The sequence below is a fragment of the Alosa sapidissima genome, chromosome 5, assembly GCF_018492685.1.
Source record: "Alosa sapidissima isolate fAloSap1 chromosome 5, fAloSap1.pri, whole genome shotgun sequence".
NCBI lineage: Eukaryota > Metazoa > Chordata > Actinopteri > Clupeiformes > Clupeidae > Alosa > Alosa sapidissima.
This window is the reverse complement of record NC_055961.1, coordinates 17,316,653-17,333,764: the sequence shown is the minus strand read 5'-3', so window position 1 is coordinate 17,333,764 and position 17,112 is coordinate 17,316,653. Positions and strand designations below refer to the sequence as shown.

The 17,112-nt window shown below is 47.5% G+C and overlaps 1 protein-coding gene across 1 annotated transcript; it reads right to left on the bottom strand.

Annotated features, from left to right (window-relative positions):
• Positions 1-1,771: 1,771 nt before the first annotated feature.
• si:ch211-284e13.4 (insulin receptor substrate 1-B) lies at positions 1,772-16,431 on the bottom strand. The gene is made up of 3 exons (XM_042091796.1): positions 15,884-16,431; positions 11,186-14,632; positions 1,772-5,159 (listed from the first exon to the last, which is right to left on the bottom strand). The coding sequence occupies exons 1-3, from the start codon at positions 16,233-16,235 to the stop codon at positions 5,152-5,154; spliced, it is 3,807 nt and encodes a 1,268-aa protein (XP_041947730.1). The 5' UTR covers positions 16,236-16,431; the 3' UTR covers positions 1,772-5,151.
• Positions 16,432-17,112: the final 681 nt, after the last annotated feature.

Genomic DNA, 17,112 nt, shown 5'->3' with positions numbered 1-17,112 from the left:
TCAGCATATTTCTGTTCTAGTCCCTGTCCTTGTATGTACAGTACATGTAGCCTACCACCTATCAGTACATGTACACACCAATTCATTATAATTGTTGTGTAAAGTAATGTAAAAGTATTCATTATCATCATCATTATACATTAATGTTATCATATGTTGTGGACATAATTAATATTTGAACAGTACAAGTATAGTCCACTAGATGGAGTACTGTGACTATGTAACATGTGGCATGTCTCGTTACATGCAGCCTCTGTAATGACGAAATAGGGTTGAATGGAACAGGTGGAATTATGCATGAGCCCATATTTCCTTTCCATCTACAGTTAGTTACTGACCTGTAGATAAAGATGCAGCTCTTCTCAGGGTGTTATGTGACCACTGCTGAAGATGCTTGGGTCACATGCATCCTATAGACCCTTTCAACTGCATAAACAGGTGTGTTCCTAAGGTATTGCCGGTGGCACAGAAAACAACATTGAGCTAATGGTAACTTGGGGACAGAAAAAGAATTTTAAAAACAAGTTTTAGAATCAACATTTTGTAAAGCATTACTCTAAAGTCATTTTTAGAGTAATGATTCATTTTCATTTCAAAGTATCTGCATTGGTTTTGAATGTTTCAACCAGAAACCCTCCAGGAACAGACTTACCGGTAAACGATCTTCAATACATGATGATGATAATTTGATAGTGAGTATTACGGTTGTTTATGTCTAACTTGTCTATTGTCACTCAATAGGGAAGATATATAACAAGATAATGTAAGTCTATTTCTGTTTTTAAAAAATGTATGTATGGCCTTTAAATACACAGATGAAACCCTGGAGTGTTACTGTAGGATACAGTGCACACTGTTTTTTAAATGATGTAAAATTGAAACTGACAAATGCATTGCTTTCTGCATAGCTTAGAAAGCTTATGTGAAGACGGGGTGTTACGAATAAATTTGAGGTGTCAAAGGCTTGAAGGGTCATAATGCTCTGTAATCCCCAAATCAACTGACTTCATGAAATGAGCACAGACATTTGCAGGGAGCTGTACACGCTCCCAGAAACCAGCTATAATAAAATAGGAAATTCGGGGGTGTTTATGTGCGTACTTAAGCACAAGTCACACAGAACTGTGAAGCTTCCCTCTTGAGGAAAATACTTCTGTAATTGTTGTTTTTCAGACGTCTGAAAAATAGCAATTATGGTGAAGGTTTTTCTCTAACCAACCACATGGTGGCCAATGACTGCAAATGCAAGCATGGACACAGGCCATTTTTTACATGACTAGAAAGGTGTTTGTGTGTACTGCTGTGTAAATGTTTCTGTTTGTATCAAAGACAATCAGACAAACCTATCTGCTCTGGAGATAACCACACACACACACATATATCAGTGCAAACACACACATACGCACACACACACACACACACAGGGTCTGTCCACTAGCTGTAGGGCTAGGCAGGTGGGATGACATGCTAAGTTAATCCCTAAGAGGGTTTTCAGTCTAGACAAGTTTTAAGAAACACCCGTTAAAAACACCCACCCACCCACATTCATCCAGTTCAGACTCACAAAAAAACACACAACACATATTTTAGCTTGACCAATCTTTTTTTCCAGATTTACTCCCAGAAAACAAGTAATTCTGTCTACATCACAGGCAAGCATTAATGAACTCCTGTTTATCACAGAAATTGCTACCCTAGCCATACCATATCCACCCAATCCAACCCCGCACCCCCAACCCTCACGCCCACCCACCCTCTTTATGCACAGAAACATACAGAATCGACCCCCACCCTCTCTCCGTATACATCTTTGTACATCATTGTCATTATTGAGCATTAGAACAAGTATACAGATTCACTCTCTGCTTGGTAACTCCACATTACCCTGATTGTACATATCAAACCCTTTTTTCCAACATTTATTGGTAGATACTGAGACAGTAAAGTTTTTTTGTTTGTTTGTTTGTTTTGGAGTATATATAGGCCTACGCCTTGTTTCTACATCACTTGGTACCGCTTTTATGTTCCTTAGACTATAGCCACAGAGGTACTAAGGCCCCTGCATGTTGTCGAACTAAGAATCTTTACGACTCAACAGAATTGGGATTATAGAATGCAAAGCGTTGTTTTTACAGCTGCCGCGTATTGTGTGAGAGCTAGTACAGACGATAAGGCAATAAAAGACAGGTATTTCTGTATATAAAAGAAATAATGAGAAAGAAAGATAGAGTTCAGAGTTCAAGGTAGATACACAAAGTTTGGGCTTGGGCATATACACATACACTCGCACGGACATGTAGCTTCAGGTTGGAATTCTCTTCCATGACCTTGGTTGGGTTGATATGGTTGAATCTGAGGTGGTGTGGTGGGGTGGGGAGGATGCAGTTTACATGACTTCTAAGGACATTTAAAAAAAAAAATGCGTCCAGCCCCATCATAACTTAAAACGAGTGATGTCTCATTTTGTTTATATTTCTCTGGTAAGGATACTGAAGTAATGCCTTTCACAGAAAATTCAAGAAAAAAAGAAAAGGGACGCGGTGCATCAAAAGAAAACGTTCTTGTGGACTCAGAGGAGAATGAAACGGTGGCATGACAGCAGTGTGATGACTTGAACATATTGTATGTGCTGCGTTATGAATAGACGCTGAATAGGACGCTACCCTACGGTGGCCTGGCAGACTCAAAATTACTCCTTTCTGACAGAGCGTGGAAATAGAAAGCATCAGGATGAACGCACACGCCCTCTTTGAAAGACAAACATGAAAACGTGAGAAGCACAAATGATGCTCCACGTCAAAGTCATTTCACATTAAGTGCTTCATCGAGTCTTCGCACTGCTGTCATGTGGTATTAATAATGTAAATACTTCATGTCATTGCACTTGTTCTGTAACCATTAAAGGCCACACTTTGGAGTGTAGACAAGGCCAGAGGATGGTTTGGCACTAAGGTCCCATTTAGCCAGGGACTGTCTTCCCCTGTTATGCTACAGTTTTCAGTGGATTAACTACACAAATTCAGGATGTCAACAAAACAGTAAACAAACAGATCATTAAAAAAAAATCCAGAGAGTGAATTAAAAAAGATATGAGCATATATTTAGACCCTGTTTTTAGACATATCTTTCCTAAACATCATCATCTACAGCTAGGCCCACATTCATTTAAAAAAAAAAAGATATATATAGTGCTGATCACATCACGATTCTCCTTTCAATAATCAAATCTTTCTTACAAGTTTATTAGGCTACAGCTCTCTCAGTGACACAGACCAGGGGATCCCAAACCTTAGCACCGATGCCCAGGACAGGTAGGATCTGAACTGTGTGGTTCTTGTTTGGAGACCAGAGGTTGGAATGTGAAAGATGTGAGTAGAAGTGTGTATAAACCTTAGGAGACACGACAGTGACAGAGGCAGTTTGTGTGTGTGTGTGTGTGTGTGTGTGTACGTGTGAGTGTGTGTGTGTGTATGTGTGTGTTCTTGCAAGAAAAAGTTAGAGTGTGTTACTGAAAGCAGGCACTTGAGTGTGTTTCTTTAATGTTTTAGGGTTTACCCAGCAATCTGTACATAAATGGAGGATCAAGGAGATGACCTCTGACTGGTGTGAAATTGTGTGCGTGTGTATATGAGTGTATGTATTTGTGCATGTCTACACATGCAATATCTTTAAGTGTGAGGGAGTATGTTGAAAATTGAGCCAGTAAGGGGCTGTGTAATGTCACCCTGGTATTCAGACTAATTCACTATAACACTGTCTTCAATTTGTTATTACATAAGATCATGCTGCTCTATCACTGCCACAAACACACACACACAACATAGACACATGCAAATAAACACACTCATACTTACTTATTCACACACAGACAGACAGACAAACAGACAGATACAGACAGACAGACAGACAGACAGACAGACACAAACACACACACACACACACACACACACACACACACACACACACACCTAAACAGCAGTCTCTGAAAACTGATCAAACTCCCAACAGCGGATCTCTACTTTGGTCAGTTATGACGACAAATGTGATCATGGTCTGGTAAACAGATGTATTATTGTTATGTGTGAACAGTGAGTGTGTTCTAACTGTATGGGAAAAATGCTAGCATTCTGTGTGCATTTGCACATTTGCATTGTATTGTACTTGGAGTTGTATTTGTGGTTACCTGTGTGTGTGTGTGTGTGTGTGTGTATGTGTATGTTTGAGAGTGAGTGTGTATGTGTAACTAGCATGCTAAGTGTGCATGTTTTTGTACGCATGTGTTTATAGTTGTACGTGCACATGTAGGTTGCAGGTCTGTTTAACAACTTGTGTGTCTACCTGTGTTTGTATAGTGTGTGTGCAAGCATACAATCTCTCTCTCTGTGTGTGTGTGTGTGTGTGTGTGTGTGTGTGTGTGTGTGTATGTATTGTATTCAGCTGGGTTGTGGTAGGCTGCCTTGAGTTGCAGCCCTTTGGCTGATGGAAACGAGAGGCACGGCATAAAGTAAGAGAAGGCTGTTCTCAATACACTTCACACTAACACAGTAAGGCAATCCGATTATGCTCACTATTACTCTTATACCTTTGCACTGCTTTTTGTCTGCACTTTTAAACATATTCACAACTGTAGTAAAAGAAGATGACATATAAGACAAGGAACATAAATTAACTTTTCTCTCACAGACCAGTTCAGAATTTTCTGTGTAAAAATGGCTACAATCGAAAATGAGGCACTTTTTAAAAAAATTCATATATAGATGTCTATTCAGTAATCTTATGTATACTATATATTTTCATCTATAACATCTGTATTACAATTTCATTAAAGTGGTGAAGAAAAAAAGAGAAAAAAAAATCATTGGCTCTTTGTTGGCAGTCAGAGTCGCTTTAAGTCCCTCCTGATTGGCTGAAGGAAATGTCAGTGCTACCTAGCGGATATGACCAGTAGTCTTTTGGCACACGTTTGATTTGAGCGTAATGAATGGATGAGGATGAGTATAGAGTGTGTGTGGGGAGGATTCTGACCAATGTTCTGCCCAACCTGGGCACGACCCAATGGTCAAGACGCAAATCCACCCAGCGGCCACACACATCGGTAGGGCAGACATGTGGGCCAGTGCAGATCCATGCAGGCTGGGCAAAGGGGTGAGTTCAACACTCTGGGAACAAAAGAAGAAAAGAGAGTGTAAGAATAGACTGAGACCAGGAAAAATATATAAACCTTTCTCTGTCAAAAACATAGGAGTAAAATTCAAATGGAACAGTAAAATTAGTCAAATGTGAATTAGTGAAATTTCAACGTCAGTGTTGTCTACACTGTCTTGTACACAGTGTTGTCTCGATCTGACCTAATCAGGGTATACAAAAAAACAAAATCAAATCTGTGCTCCGACTAAAGCGTTCTTTATCCTCACCACATAAGAACAATGTTGTTGTTTTGGTTCCCTTGTATCCTATTATGGGGGATTATTGCCCTTTTCTGGGAAGTGACATTTCTCAGGACAAGGTAGAGCACCAATTATTTGGAAGGTCCTGATAACAAATGTTCAAATTACAGTCCAAAACATATCAGGACAAACAGTGTGTGATGTAACTACATGTTTTATATACAATTAGGCTAGAGCTTTTTAGACCCACCATCATCACTTATTGCCATCTCACCAACGGATTCTTCAGTCTTATCAGTGACCACAGCTGTATGACTGAACAAGCCTACATCTACATGCACGTTTCTAAAACATTTTTACGCACAAAAACATTTTATATATCAAAATGTAACAAGCAAGTCACAGATAATAAAATTGTATCCACGCCAATACTTCTGATTGGAAAACACACACACACACACACACACACACACACACACACACACACACACAGTGTGGCTGAGAGCTGCCTTTCATAAGCACACAGAAGCATGGAGCCTAACAATTGTTACTGAACTTGACAACTTGTTTTTGACCCTGATTATCCAAGTCATAGCAACATCACCAGACTGTCTCTCAGGTGTTTTGGACTATTATGAAGTGCAATGACGTAACAGCTTATCTATGTGGTGTTTTTTGGACTGACACACCCCTTCAGACGTGTGTTTATATCTCATTGTTATGGGACATTCTCTCCCAGGAAAGAGGATAACAAGGCTTTTGGTTGTTTAATCTACAGAAGCAAAGGATTCGAACACAACACTTCAGTCAAGTGAAAAAATATGCCTGAGTGACTGACATTGATAAACAATATTTGAAGAAGGGGGAAAAAAATAATAATTCAGAGTTGACCACTGATGGCAAACTTATGTCACAGTGACAATACACACAACAACACCGGGCTTAACTCACTGTGGACTCCCACTGCTTCAGACAAAACATCGGATGTCCTCTAGAGGAGACATGTTGATTACTGGTCTTGGTACTGTCCAGTTTAACCATTTAGGCAGCCTCAACATCCTTTATTACCCCCTTTTCAGTTGGACATATTTCACTGTGTATCAAGCATGCCATTTGTGCACCAGACACAATGCCACAAACCAAAGCTCCACTCAAAAAACACACCTGAGCATCCAGTACCCTCCCTCCACCCTTCCCACTCTCTCTCTCTCTCTCTCTCTGTGTCCCTGCGTCACAGGAAGCCAAGGCAAAAGACAGGATGAATCAACAGTGGTTTGGAGTGCCACTCTGGGCCCACCTACCCAGTCTAGTGTTACAGGAGGCTCGGTGACCTCAGATCTGTGTGCCAGCACTTAGCCGTGCGCACGGCGCGGGGTGGGTGGCTAGCTGAGCTGGGCCCTTACCAACTTCACCTCTCCCTCTTAGCAGTTGTAAACATTCTTCAGAGAGCTGGAGCAAGGCCTGTGCTCCTATTTAACCTCTTCTTGTGACAGATGAAAAACACACACACACACGGAATAGAAAGAGAGAAAAAGAGAGGGACAGAAATCCAAAGACAGAGGGGCAGAGAACTGCAAAGATATGTGTACCCCGATCCGCCTTCCTACTCCACTTACCCTCAAAGCTGATGGCAAAGAGCATGTGTGAGCATGACCATTCATGTGTGCCACACACACACACAAACACACATCCGTACCGTACGCACTGAGAAAGTAGCATCAGTAGCATGCAGCACCACTCTGCACCTGTCCAAACACACTGGGCATTATGTTCCTTCACTGGGAACTGACATTGGTCCTTGGTTATTACCATTCAAAGACAAATCCTCTCTCTCTCTCGATTGAGCGCCCACACAAACACCAACACCATTTTGTGCTTGTAGCCCGCATCTTTGATCACACTGTTGCCCATACCTTCACTTGACCATTATTTGTTCATTACACAATGAGAAAAAAACTGCTACACTACTATAAAGATATATACTGTTTGACCGTCACAAAGTTCTCTTTCCTCTGACGTCTCCTCTAGCGTAAATCTTATGTGCTCCTGCTATTTAAGTATGCGAAGAAGGCATTCCAGATGTACTATAACTTGTAATCTATGGTTCTGGGAATAACACTGGATAACAGCCATGTTCACACCTAATTTTAGGGGATTTCTTCACAAGCATAAAAATCCTAGTCATGTGTGTGTGTGTTTGCTACTATGTGCCTGATATTCTATTACCAATACATGTTAATCATTTCTGCATATGTAGTATGCAGGCGCGCGCACACACACACACACACACACACACACACACACACACGGTAAAAATAGTAAAGCACACTAGTGACAATGTGCCATCAAAGACAAGAGACGTCAGTGCTATTTCCATGGGGACGTTCTATGTGAAGTAGCTGAGAACACAACTTCCTTAGATCGTTAGTGAGTACACATGCTTTATTTTGCAGCATCCACAGTTCTGAACAGACACGGGCGAGTCACGCCAGATACACACCGCACCGAAAACCAAAGCAGAAAAAAAGAAAGAGAGGAGAGTTGCCATGGAACCCTGCTATTCCATGAATGTCACCGATGACAGTCTGGCTGGTAAAACAGCTCACAGAACACATGGGACCGGAAGTCATGCTGGAACATATTCTGAGAACAGGACTGTCACTGAAACCTTTCGGTGTTGAGGCAAAGTGGCAATGCAATGACAGGTTCAAGCCAATTTGAAAGGGAACCACAGACATAGTGTAACGGCAATAAAGAGCATTTTATTATAGAGTTAAAAGGCAGACCCACTGTCTTGATGTTTGTTTTCCACTTTGTGTTTCAGTCTTAAGAGTTATAAAATAAAATAAAATAGCAAAAAGGAAAATGGAAAAGAGGCTGTCGAACAAAGGTGAGAATGAGCTTGGCAGAAGGGATTGGGAGAGTGGGTGATGGGGATGGAGAAAGAGAGAGAGAGGAGAGTGAGAGAGAGAGAGAGGGGGAAGACAATGAGAGAGATGGACATAGAAAACAACACCTTTATTGGCATCACTAAGGTAACAAAGCGACTCAAACTTCCTTTGACGCACAAAAAAAAAATCGAAATCCAAAAATACCTCCTTCTCCCTCTGTTCTCCTAGTGACTCTCTTTCTCTCTCTTTCTCTCTCTCTCTAACTCTCTCTCTCCTTCTGTGCGTGTGTGTGAATGTATTGGTAGCAAGTGTCACTGGGTTTAGTCATTATTCTCGGGACTATGCATATAGTATAATAACAATCCTATCAAAGGTGAAAGTGGTATGGGTGAAAATGTCAAACTGTGCTTATAAAGGTCACACAGCGCTGAGTCGATGTGATCAGATCCTCACAGCGGTCCTCCTCTGACCACAACAGCAGATAAACGCAAAAGGTGAAAGCACCATTTGGCCATCTTTGCTCCTGTCTCCATGTCTTGAAGGCACCATGGTTTTCCCAAAACCACTTAGGCCTGTCACTGACTCGTGACCACTTCTTTATGTTATCAAAAAGGGTCACAACAGTTCAGCATTTGCAATGCAAATGAGGTCTATCATTTACAAACACGCAGCAGCGTCTGTACAACACTCAGATCCAAGTACCCAAGTACCAATGAAGAAATGCTAGCTTTTTTTTTGGGGGGGGGGGGGGGGGGGGGGTTGGCTATGGTGGTGGCTACCACGTGTCTTTTTTGGCTTTACAGTGTTGGAAAAGATGAGCGTAACTTCCCAAGCAGTATCAGAGCAGAAATAGGTAGAAAATAGCATTAAAGTACCTAATGACGAAATTGAACACATCCATCACAATACAAATATTGTCCTCATAACAGTCGTGCGGAAAGTTCTCATATGATCTCAGTCCACATCGGCTTAAAAGTGTTGTTTTAAAAGCATGCCTCAAAAGAAATATAAAAATTAGAATTGGATTACCAGCCATTGTCACTTGAAATAAGCACTTAAACAATGCAACATTCAAGTAACAGCATCTATGTAAGTAATGACGAAAATCTTACTGTCTGAATAACAGGCTTACTGGCAAATAATACTAGCAGCTTTTACATCACAAACAAGGGAGTCCTTTGAACATTTGTGTGTGTGTGTGTCTGTGTGTGTTGCTGGGTGGAAAAGAAGTAAAAACAGAGGCAGAATTTGGTGGACACTTATCCCTCCTCTTCCAAACATCCCTTCGTATTTCTAATCCTTAAATAATCCACCAAAGGATAGACTAGGTTATGTAAGGTGTCACTAATACAACACTTCAACCCACGCGCACACACGCACACGCATGCACACACACACACACACATAAACACACACATACACATACACTGCTTGCTAATGGTGTTGAGTGCCCACAAGTCCATTATGGAGCTGGTTTACAGAACACTCTGCTCTGCGAGCCATGGATGGGGTGAGAAGATTAGGACTGCAGTGACCCCGCTCAACCTTTCCCGTCTAGACGGGCCCTCAATCCTCCAGCAGGTGGTAGAGGAGACGGCTAGCGTCTGCGTGGGATGGAGCTGTGAATCAGGCTGGCAGTCGGCTCCTGAACCACACATTACCTACGGTGCCTCTCAGTTTTCTCGGAATGTGAGAATGTGTATGCGTGTGTGTATCAATAACTATGTGTGTGTGTGTGTGTGTGTGTCTGCTATTGTGTGCCACACTCTTAACTCAAACTCTGTGATATCAACATGACCCACATACCAGGACAAGGTGCAGATGATGTAAACAAACATGTTTGTCACCTCGGAACGACCGTGCAATGTCAGATACAGTGTTGGCCGAAGTGGATGAGCACAGAAAGTCTGCTACCGCCAGCCGCACATGTCTCAGCAAGTCTGTGTTAGACTCGGCGCCAAAGCCACCGTTATGCGTTTCCGCAGAAAATGCCACCTCAACAGTCTCACCCCAAAGATGGAGAGAGAAGAGAGTGGAGTAGCAGAGAAAAAAAGAGAATGAATAGAAGTGGGAAAGAGTGAAAAGACACAAGAGGGAGAGAATGGCCACTCGTGTGGCATTCCACTGATTGGTATGAAGCGAGGACACACACACACACACACACACACACACACACACACACACCTCCACCGAGACTGACTGTAATTAGACGCATAGAGTGAGTAAAATATAGATAAGCCTGCACAGACGAGGCCCAAATGCGGTGCGGAATCCCACAGTGGAGCTTCAGAGGAGCTACCGATCTCTCTCTCTCTCTCTCTCTCTCTCTCTCTCTCTCTGTGTCTCTCTCTCTCTCTGTTTCTCTCTCTCTCCGGTTCCCTGTCATGCTACGCCCACAGTCTGACCACACGCACCACTGTCGGTGCTACTATACGCGCTCTGTCAGCTCTGCGTTACTCCTGCACCCTGCCTGCTAGCCCCTAATGGGCCTTGACATGGAGCTATCGCCATGCAGAACTAGGCCATTTACTACGGTGGCACAAAATCAAACAGCGCGGACCCAAAAATATCAGTGGAAACAGGGCTTTACTCATTCATGAGTTCAGCCGTCTTTTCTATGGCACTCAGAGGGCTGTGGGCGGTGAGGCTTCCTTTCTCTCCCCCTTCTTGGACTTGTGTGTAATAGCCCAGCAATAACAGACAATCAATTAACAGCTTCAGTATGGCATTGAAGTGGCGCATTTAAAAAGCCTGTATGTCTTCTTGGGAAACTTGTGGGACACATACTGTATGGAATTGCCTGAATAGGTGTTAATTACCTGAGGAGCAAAATAACACATAAAAACAAACACCTGAAGGGTAAACAAGCATTAGGGGGAAAAAAAGAAATGTCTGAGCTGTTCTTACCTTTGCCTTCGTTCCTGGTGTTCTGATGAACTCGGAGCTCTTCAGACTTGTAGAAGTCGATGCTGGCATAGGTGTTGATGCTGGAGCTGGCACCGCCCCCCATAGAGCCTCCTCCAAGGGCCGAGGAAAACAGCGAGTGAGTGGCCGCTGAGCCGTCCAGGCCCGTCTGCAGACCCTCCTTGGTGGCCAGGTCCAGGTCTATGTAGTTGAGGCCTTGCTCCAGGGAGTCTGCTGCTGAGGCGGGAGGGGGCGGTACGGTGGACACCCCCGTGCTGACGCACTGCGGGGGGGCGGCTGGCGGGCCCGTGCCCCATGGAGAGCCCTCCAGCCCAGCAGCGCAGTGGGAAGCCACCACTACCTGACCGCTCTCATAGTAGGACAGCGGGGAGGGCGAGGAGGACGAGGAGAGGGACAGCAGGGGAGCCGGTCCCACAAAGGTCTCCGAGCGGTGGCGTCGCCTGCCGAGGGGGTCGGCCCGGACCAACCTGGCCCCCTGGTCTGGGCTGGAGAAGGGCTTAGCGGAAAGGGTCAGAGCTTCATCTTGGGAGATGGACGATGATGACGACTGGGCAGTGTGTGCGGAGGGCTGGGGCGTGTTAGCACACTGAGCTGAGGGGTCGACAAAGACCATTTCGGAGTACTCCGTGAACGAAGCGGCTGGGACGTCAGCTGGCACCAGGGCCAGGCCGCCGGCCTTTCGGTGGCCCGGCTCTGTGTCCGGCACCGCCTGGGGCACCAACGAGCACTCTTCCCGGGCCTTGGGGGCCTTGGCAGCCGGCGTCGGAGCATGAGCCGGGGAGAAGGTGGACAGGGGGGGAGCGTCAGAGGACAGCGGTGATGGCGAGCTGCCCAAGTCCATGTTGACGTACTCGGAGGACCCTGCGGAGGACAGGGGTGCGGAGAAACTGCGGGGGAGGTTGTTGGCACTACTAGGGCAGGGAGGCGGCCTGTGCAAGGGCCGTGGGGGCCCTGGGGCCACCGACAGGCCAGACTCTTTCCTCCGCTGACCTCTCCCCCTCCCACCGTACTCTCCTCCATAGGCGATGCTCACATACTCCCCAGGGCCCTGGGGCACGGTTGGGAGGAGGTTCTCCCTCACCCTGGGTAGGGTGTTGGCTTTGGACATGTCCACAAAGAGGCTGGACGGGCGGCCCTTCCTCTGCTGCAAGTGACCCTGCTTTTGAGCGCCGGGTCCTGCGCGTCTCTGATGATGCTGATGGTGGGCCCCCTCTTTGGTGCGTGCGCCGCCGACTGAGAATCCCCCCACACCACCCACCCTGCCCATCCTCCCACCTCCGCCCGGCATGGACAGAGCCATAGGTCGGTCCTCCAGGCTCTCACTGCTGGCCGAGCTGGAGGAGAAGGACGAGGAGGAGAGAGAGAGGTGGCAGCCTCCGGGGTGACCCACAGAGGCCTCCTCTTGGGCGCCAGGGTATCCCCTGCGCCTCCCCCCTCCCTCTCCAGTCCCACACCCACCGCCCCCATTCGCACCCCCACCTCCCGCCTCGGGTCTTTTTCCCTGGCCTAGGTCATCCTCAAAGCGCGTGGACAGCGTGTGTTTGTAGGAGCGTGGCAGTGAAAAATAGGAGTAGACCATCTTGGGCTGCAGGGGGTGCTGGTCTGGGTGGGACGGGGGCGTGCTGCAGGCCGAGCGGGCGCTGATGGGGGACATGTTCATGTAGTCGCTGCCCGCCCGGCTCTCCATGCTGCCTCGGCTGCCCCAAAGGTTACTGGCCGCCAGGCCCGTGTGCAGGTCCGGCGAGCAGCTGCTGTTGGGGGACATCATCATGTAGCCCTCGGTGGCGCCGGCCAGGCGCGCGACATGCTGCGGGGGCGAGACGCTGCTGTTGGGGGTCATGGCCATGTACTCGTCCGCTCCGCCCGTACCCCCACCGCCTCCACCTTCCCCACCGCTGCTCCCCTTGGACCCAGCGTCCGACATGGCCACGGAGAGAGAGAGCGAGGCGGGCGTGGTGGCCGTGACACCCGGCAACATCGACATATAGCCGCTGTCCAGGGACGGCACGCTTTCGTCCCGGGCTCTGATCACCCCGCTCTCGATCTTCTCCGAAAGAATGTCGGCCCCCTGCCCCGACAACACTGTGGTGGTCGCGGCAGCGGCGGCGGAGGCGGTGGTGCCTCCTCCTGAGCCCCGTCGAGATGCGAACGACTCCCTGCTGACGCTCCGCGACATGACGGCGTAATCGTCGTCCTCGTCCTCCTCCTCCTCGCGCCGCCGCGGCACCAGCCGGTCCTGGGTGTTGGAGGAGGGCAGGGACGCCCGCTTGCTGAGCAGCCGCCGCTCGGCCTTGCACTCGCGGCTGGATGAGCGCCGCAGCATCCTGCGCCCGTGCGACCGATGGTGGGAGCCCGAGTTGCCATGGTCCCGGTGGCCCATGACGATGTAGCTGGCCGAGCCGCCCTGGAGACCCAGGCCCACGGTAGACATGGAGGGGAGCCCCGACCCCAGGAGCGAGTGCTCCCCGGGGCTGGAGCCGTACTCGTCCGAGGAGCCGTAGTCGCTAGGCGAGCCAGACACGGACACCCTCTGCGGGATGCGGGCGTACGTGGGGATGGCGACACTTCCGAATCCCCCGGCGGCGGCAGCGATGATGCCGCATTCGGAGCCGTGTCCTGAGCTGGAGGATAGGCTGGGCGCTGGTGAAGGAGCGGGGTTGGGCGTGTACCTTGCCAGGCTGAGGGTGATCTTGGCCGGGGTGGGCGCACGCGTCGGCTTGGGCCTCAGCGTGGGCGTGGTGGAGCAGGACGAGCCGTTGAGGCTGGGGCTGGTGCTCGGCACTGTGCTCCGTGTCATGGTCGACCCGCTGTCGTCGGTGCGCGCGCCGATGCTGGCCGTCCGCGAGCGGGAGAAGCCGTGGCGGGGCGTGGGTGAGGTGTTGGTGCTGCTCAGGCCGCCTGCCCCGGGGGTCTCCGTGCGCGGCCGTCTGGAGAAGCCCACCTGGGATGGCGGCAGGTTGGGGTGGTGCCGGCGCGATGGCACGCTGATGGGGTTGGAGGCGGTGCCCCCGCCGGCCGTTGCGCCCACCGACTGGGTCTTGGTGCGCTGGCGGAACTCCTCGCTCAGGGCCTTCATGGCTTCCAGTAGGGTCTCGTGCATGTTCTGCGCCACCACCGAGTCTTCCACCTGCATCCAGAACTCGCCAGGGCCCGTCATGGCTGAGCGGCCCACCTCGATGAAGAAAAAGTTCTCGGAGTGTCCGCAGCGGCGCACGTTCATCAGCTGCAGGACCACGGCCGCCACATCAGAGTTGAGTTTGACGAAATTGACTGTCTTGTCGGTTAGGCAGAGTCGGTAGATGCCCACCAAGTTCCTGGCCTGACCTAAGCCTTTAGGCCACACCTTCACCTGCCATACCTCCTTGAAAGCAGGACCAGGAGAGGGAAGGCTACACTCGCCCCCACTCCCACTGTCCTCTGGGGTCTTACCTAAGGACAGATGGGGGAAAAAACAGCTTTTGAGATCAGGGAATCTGGAACATAAAAACAGTGATACACAACGATCGGGGATGAGCAAGGTTTAAATGTAATCCTACAAGTTTATTCAAAAGGAAATGTTACTTTCTGGGGTTGTACTAATAGAGTTGCAGAAAAGTATGAGGTCTACATCATATAAAGTGTTTGTGGTCTGTGTTACTTTCAGGTAGCCTACACTGGCTATATTTTATATGTATGTAATATGGAGGTTTATGAGAAAAAATGCGTAGCGCCGTGAAGTTAATGTGAGAAATAAATGAACTGAATGGGATTCTCGTTCCTCAGTAACAAACTACTTCATCATTCTTCAAACGCCATTCAGTGTATGAAGCATATGCTCTCAAACTAGACCCAAAATATCACCATATGTGCAAAATGGGATGACGTCCTTAAGATTTCACCATTTTCCGTTAAGGTTAGGGGAATGGGACTGCACATTCAGTGGTAAGCACTGCCTCTGGAGATTGACCTCGCGGTTGTGGTTCCCTTCTAATTAAGTGAAAGGAAAACGTGATGTTTGCATAGGAACTGCACATGTATCCTACAGTGGTCATTTCGCGGGGCGGAGGGCGACATTTATCGCCAACTAAATATGAGGGATCCAGCAAGAAACCCGTTTTCCAATGAAAACACGCGGTCGCTGCAGCAGCGCTCTAGCACAGAAATGTAGGTTACACGCACAACACGCACAAATGTGTAGAAAAACAAAAACAGAGTGTCGTGTGCTGCTGCTGCTGCAGCCAGGCGCTGCACAATGCGCCACCCATGATAACAAGAAGCGTAGTAATACCGTCCATCTACTATTTAATCCACAAATAGGACTGAGCAATTCTCAGAACATCGATGAAAATTACACTATTATTCGTCAAACAGCCTAGAGATGATTCGAGCCAGCCTTACATTTTGACATGCCTTACTCTGCAGCTCAGCTCATGCTGCAACGCATTCCATTTTACTATACAAAATAGCATAGTGTAGGCTTTTTTAAGCTTGTGCATTAACACTATTATTGCACTATCACAATTAGCGTTATTGTCAAGGAGTGCAGCATTGCAATGATGCATTTTGATGAATTATGCATATCCATACCGTAGCATATATGCAAGGTAGACTACACGTTTTTGTCCGAGTAACAACGCTAGTTATGTCAAACGCGCTTGGGAAGTAAAGTAGGCCTAAATTAGGGTATGATGGTTTGCTTACTTCTGCACTGAAGGTCCAACATGGCCTGGTACCATTCGTTCTGAACCTCCTCACTATCTGCTGCAATGGCAAAGCTCTCTCCGCGCGTATAGAGCACTATCATGTGCTTATTCTTGGAATCCGCCCGCTTGTTGATGTTGAAGCAAGACTCCAGGTTAACCATTTTTTTCGGGACGGGTGACTTGCTACGAAATTTCTTCTCATTCTCGTAATACTCAAGGCGGGCAGGGCCGTGGTCCGAAGCCGCACGGAGAACGAAAAATCGCCGGTGCATAGATTTTTGCTTGCGGAGATACCCGCTTTTCCGGACGTCATCATAGCATTGCTGTTCCACCACTGCCTGGGTCTCCATGGTTAGCCAGGTTTCTTGTTATTCCTCCTGTGCTTGCGGGAAATTATGATGGTGTGTTGATCATGTTAACATCCCGACCTCCTCTTGCTACCAAATGGAAACAAGTGTACCCCAACACAAACAAGCTTATTCATTTCAACATAATTCTTGCAGCCAAGTCTGCCTCTCATATGCCCGCCTGCGAACACACACCGCCTTTCCCACACACGCTCTCTGGCGTTGCCCCCCGCGCCCCCTCCCTTCTCTTTCTCCCTCTCTCTCTCTCTCTCTCTCTCTCTCTCTCTCTCTCACACACACACACACACACACACACACACTCACACACACAGTGTGTGATCAGACATCGAACTGTCGTAGGCCTGTAATTGCTCGAGTAGCTACCTCGATTATATTTACTATTTAACTATACAGACCCGTCTCCTCAGCATACAAGGCGAAAATAAAACGCCCTCAGTACAGTAACCATGATTGCCTAAGGACCGATAACCGATAGAAGCTTTAGCTACATGCAGGATGTATATCCTAATGGGGGAAAACGATACAGTGGACAGCGCCAACCTTGCACCAGTCAGTAACTGACGGCTCCCTATATGGTAAATAAATAGGCTTTCATTTTGGCCATGTCAGATGAGCCCATGCGTTTGATCTATCTCTGCAGTAACTGAACTGCATGTTAGGCGAGACTAAACTGTTGTGCATATCAATCTCTCTTTCTCTCTGTCTGTCGGTCTCTCAGTCTCTCCCTCTCTGTGAATGTGTTTGTGCATGTAAGCGCGCGTGTCCAGTATTTATTAATTATTAAATGCGGAATCCCCATAATAGAGACCCCTTTCACGCCAAAACTGGACTATTTGCGACACCTGTTGGTCGCTGATTG

Coding starts and splice junctions, on each gene's coding strand:
- si:ch211-284e13.4 (XM_042091796.1), bottom strand. CDS start 16,235: ATGGAGACCCAGGCAGTGGTGGAACAGCAATGCTATGATGACGTCCGG. Junction 14,633..15,883: donor GTTGGACCTTCAGTGCAGAA/GTAAGCAAACCA, acceptor ATCTGTCCTTAG/GTAAGACCCCAGAGGACAGT.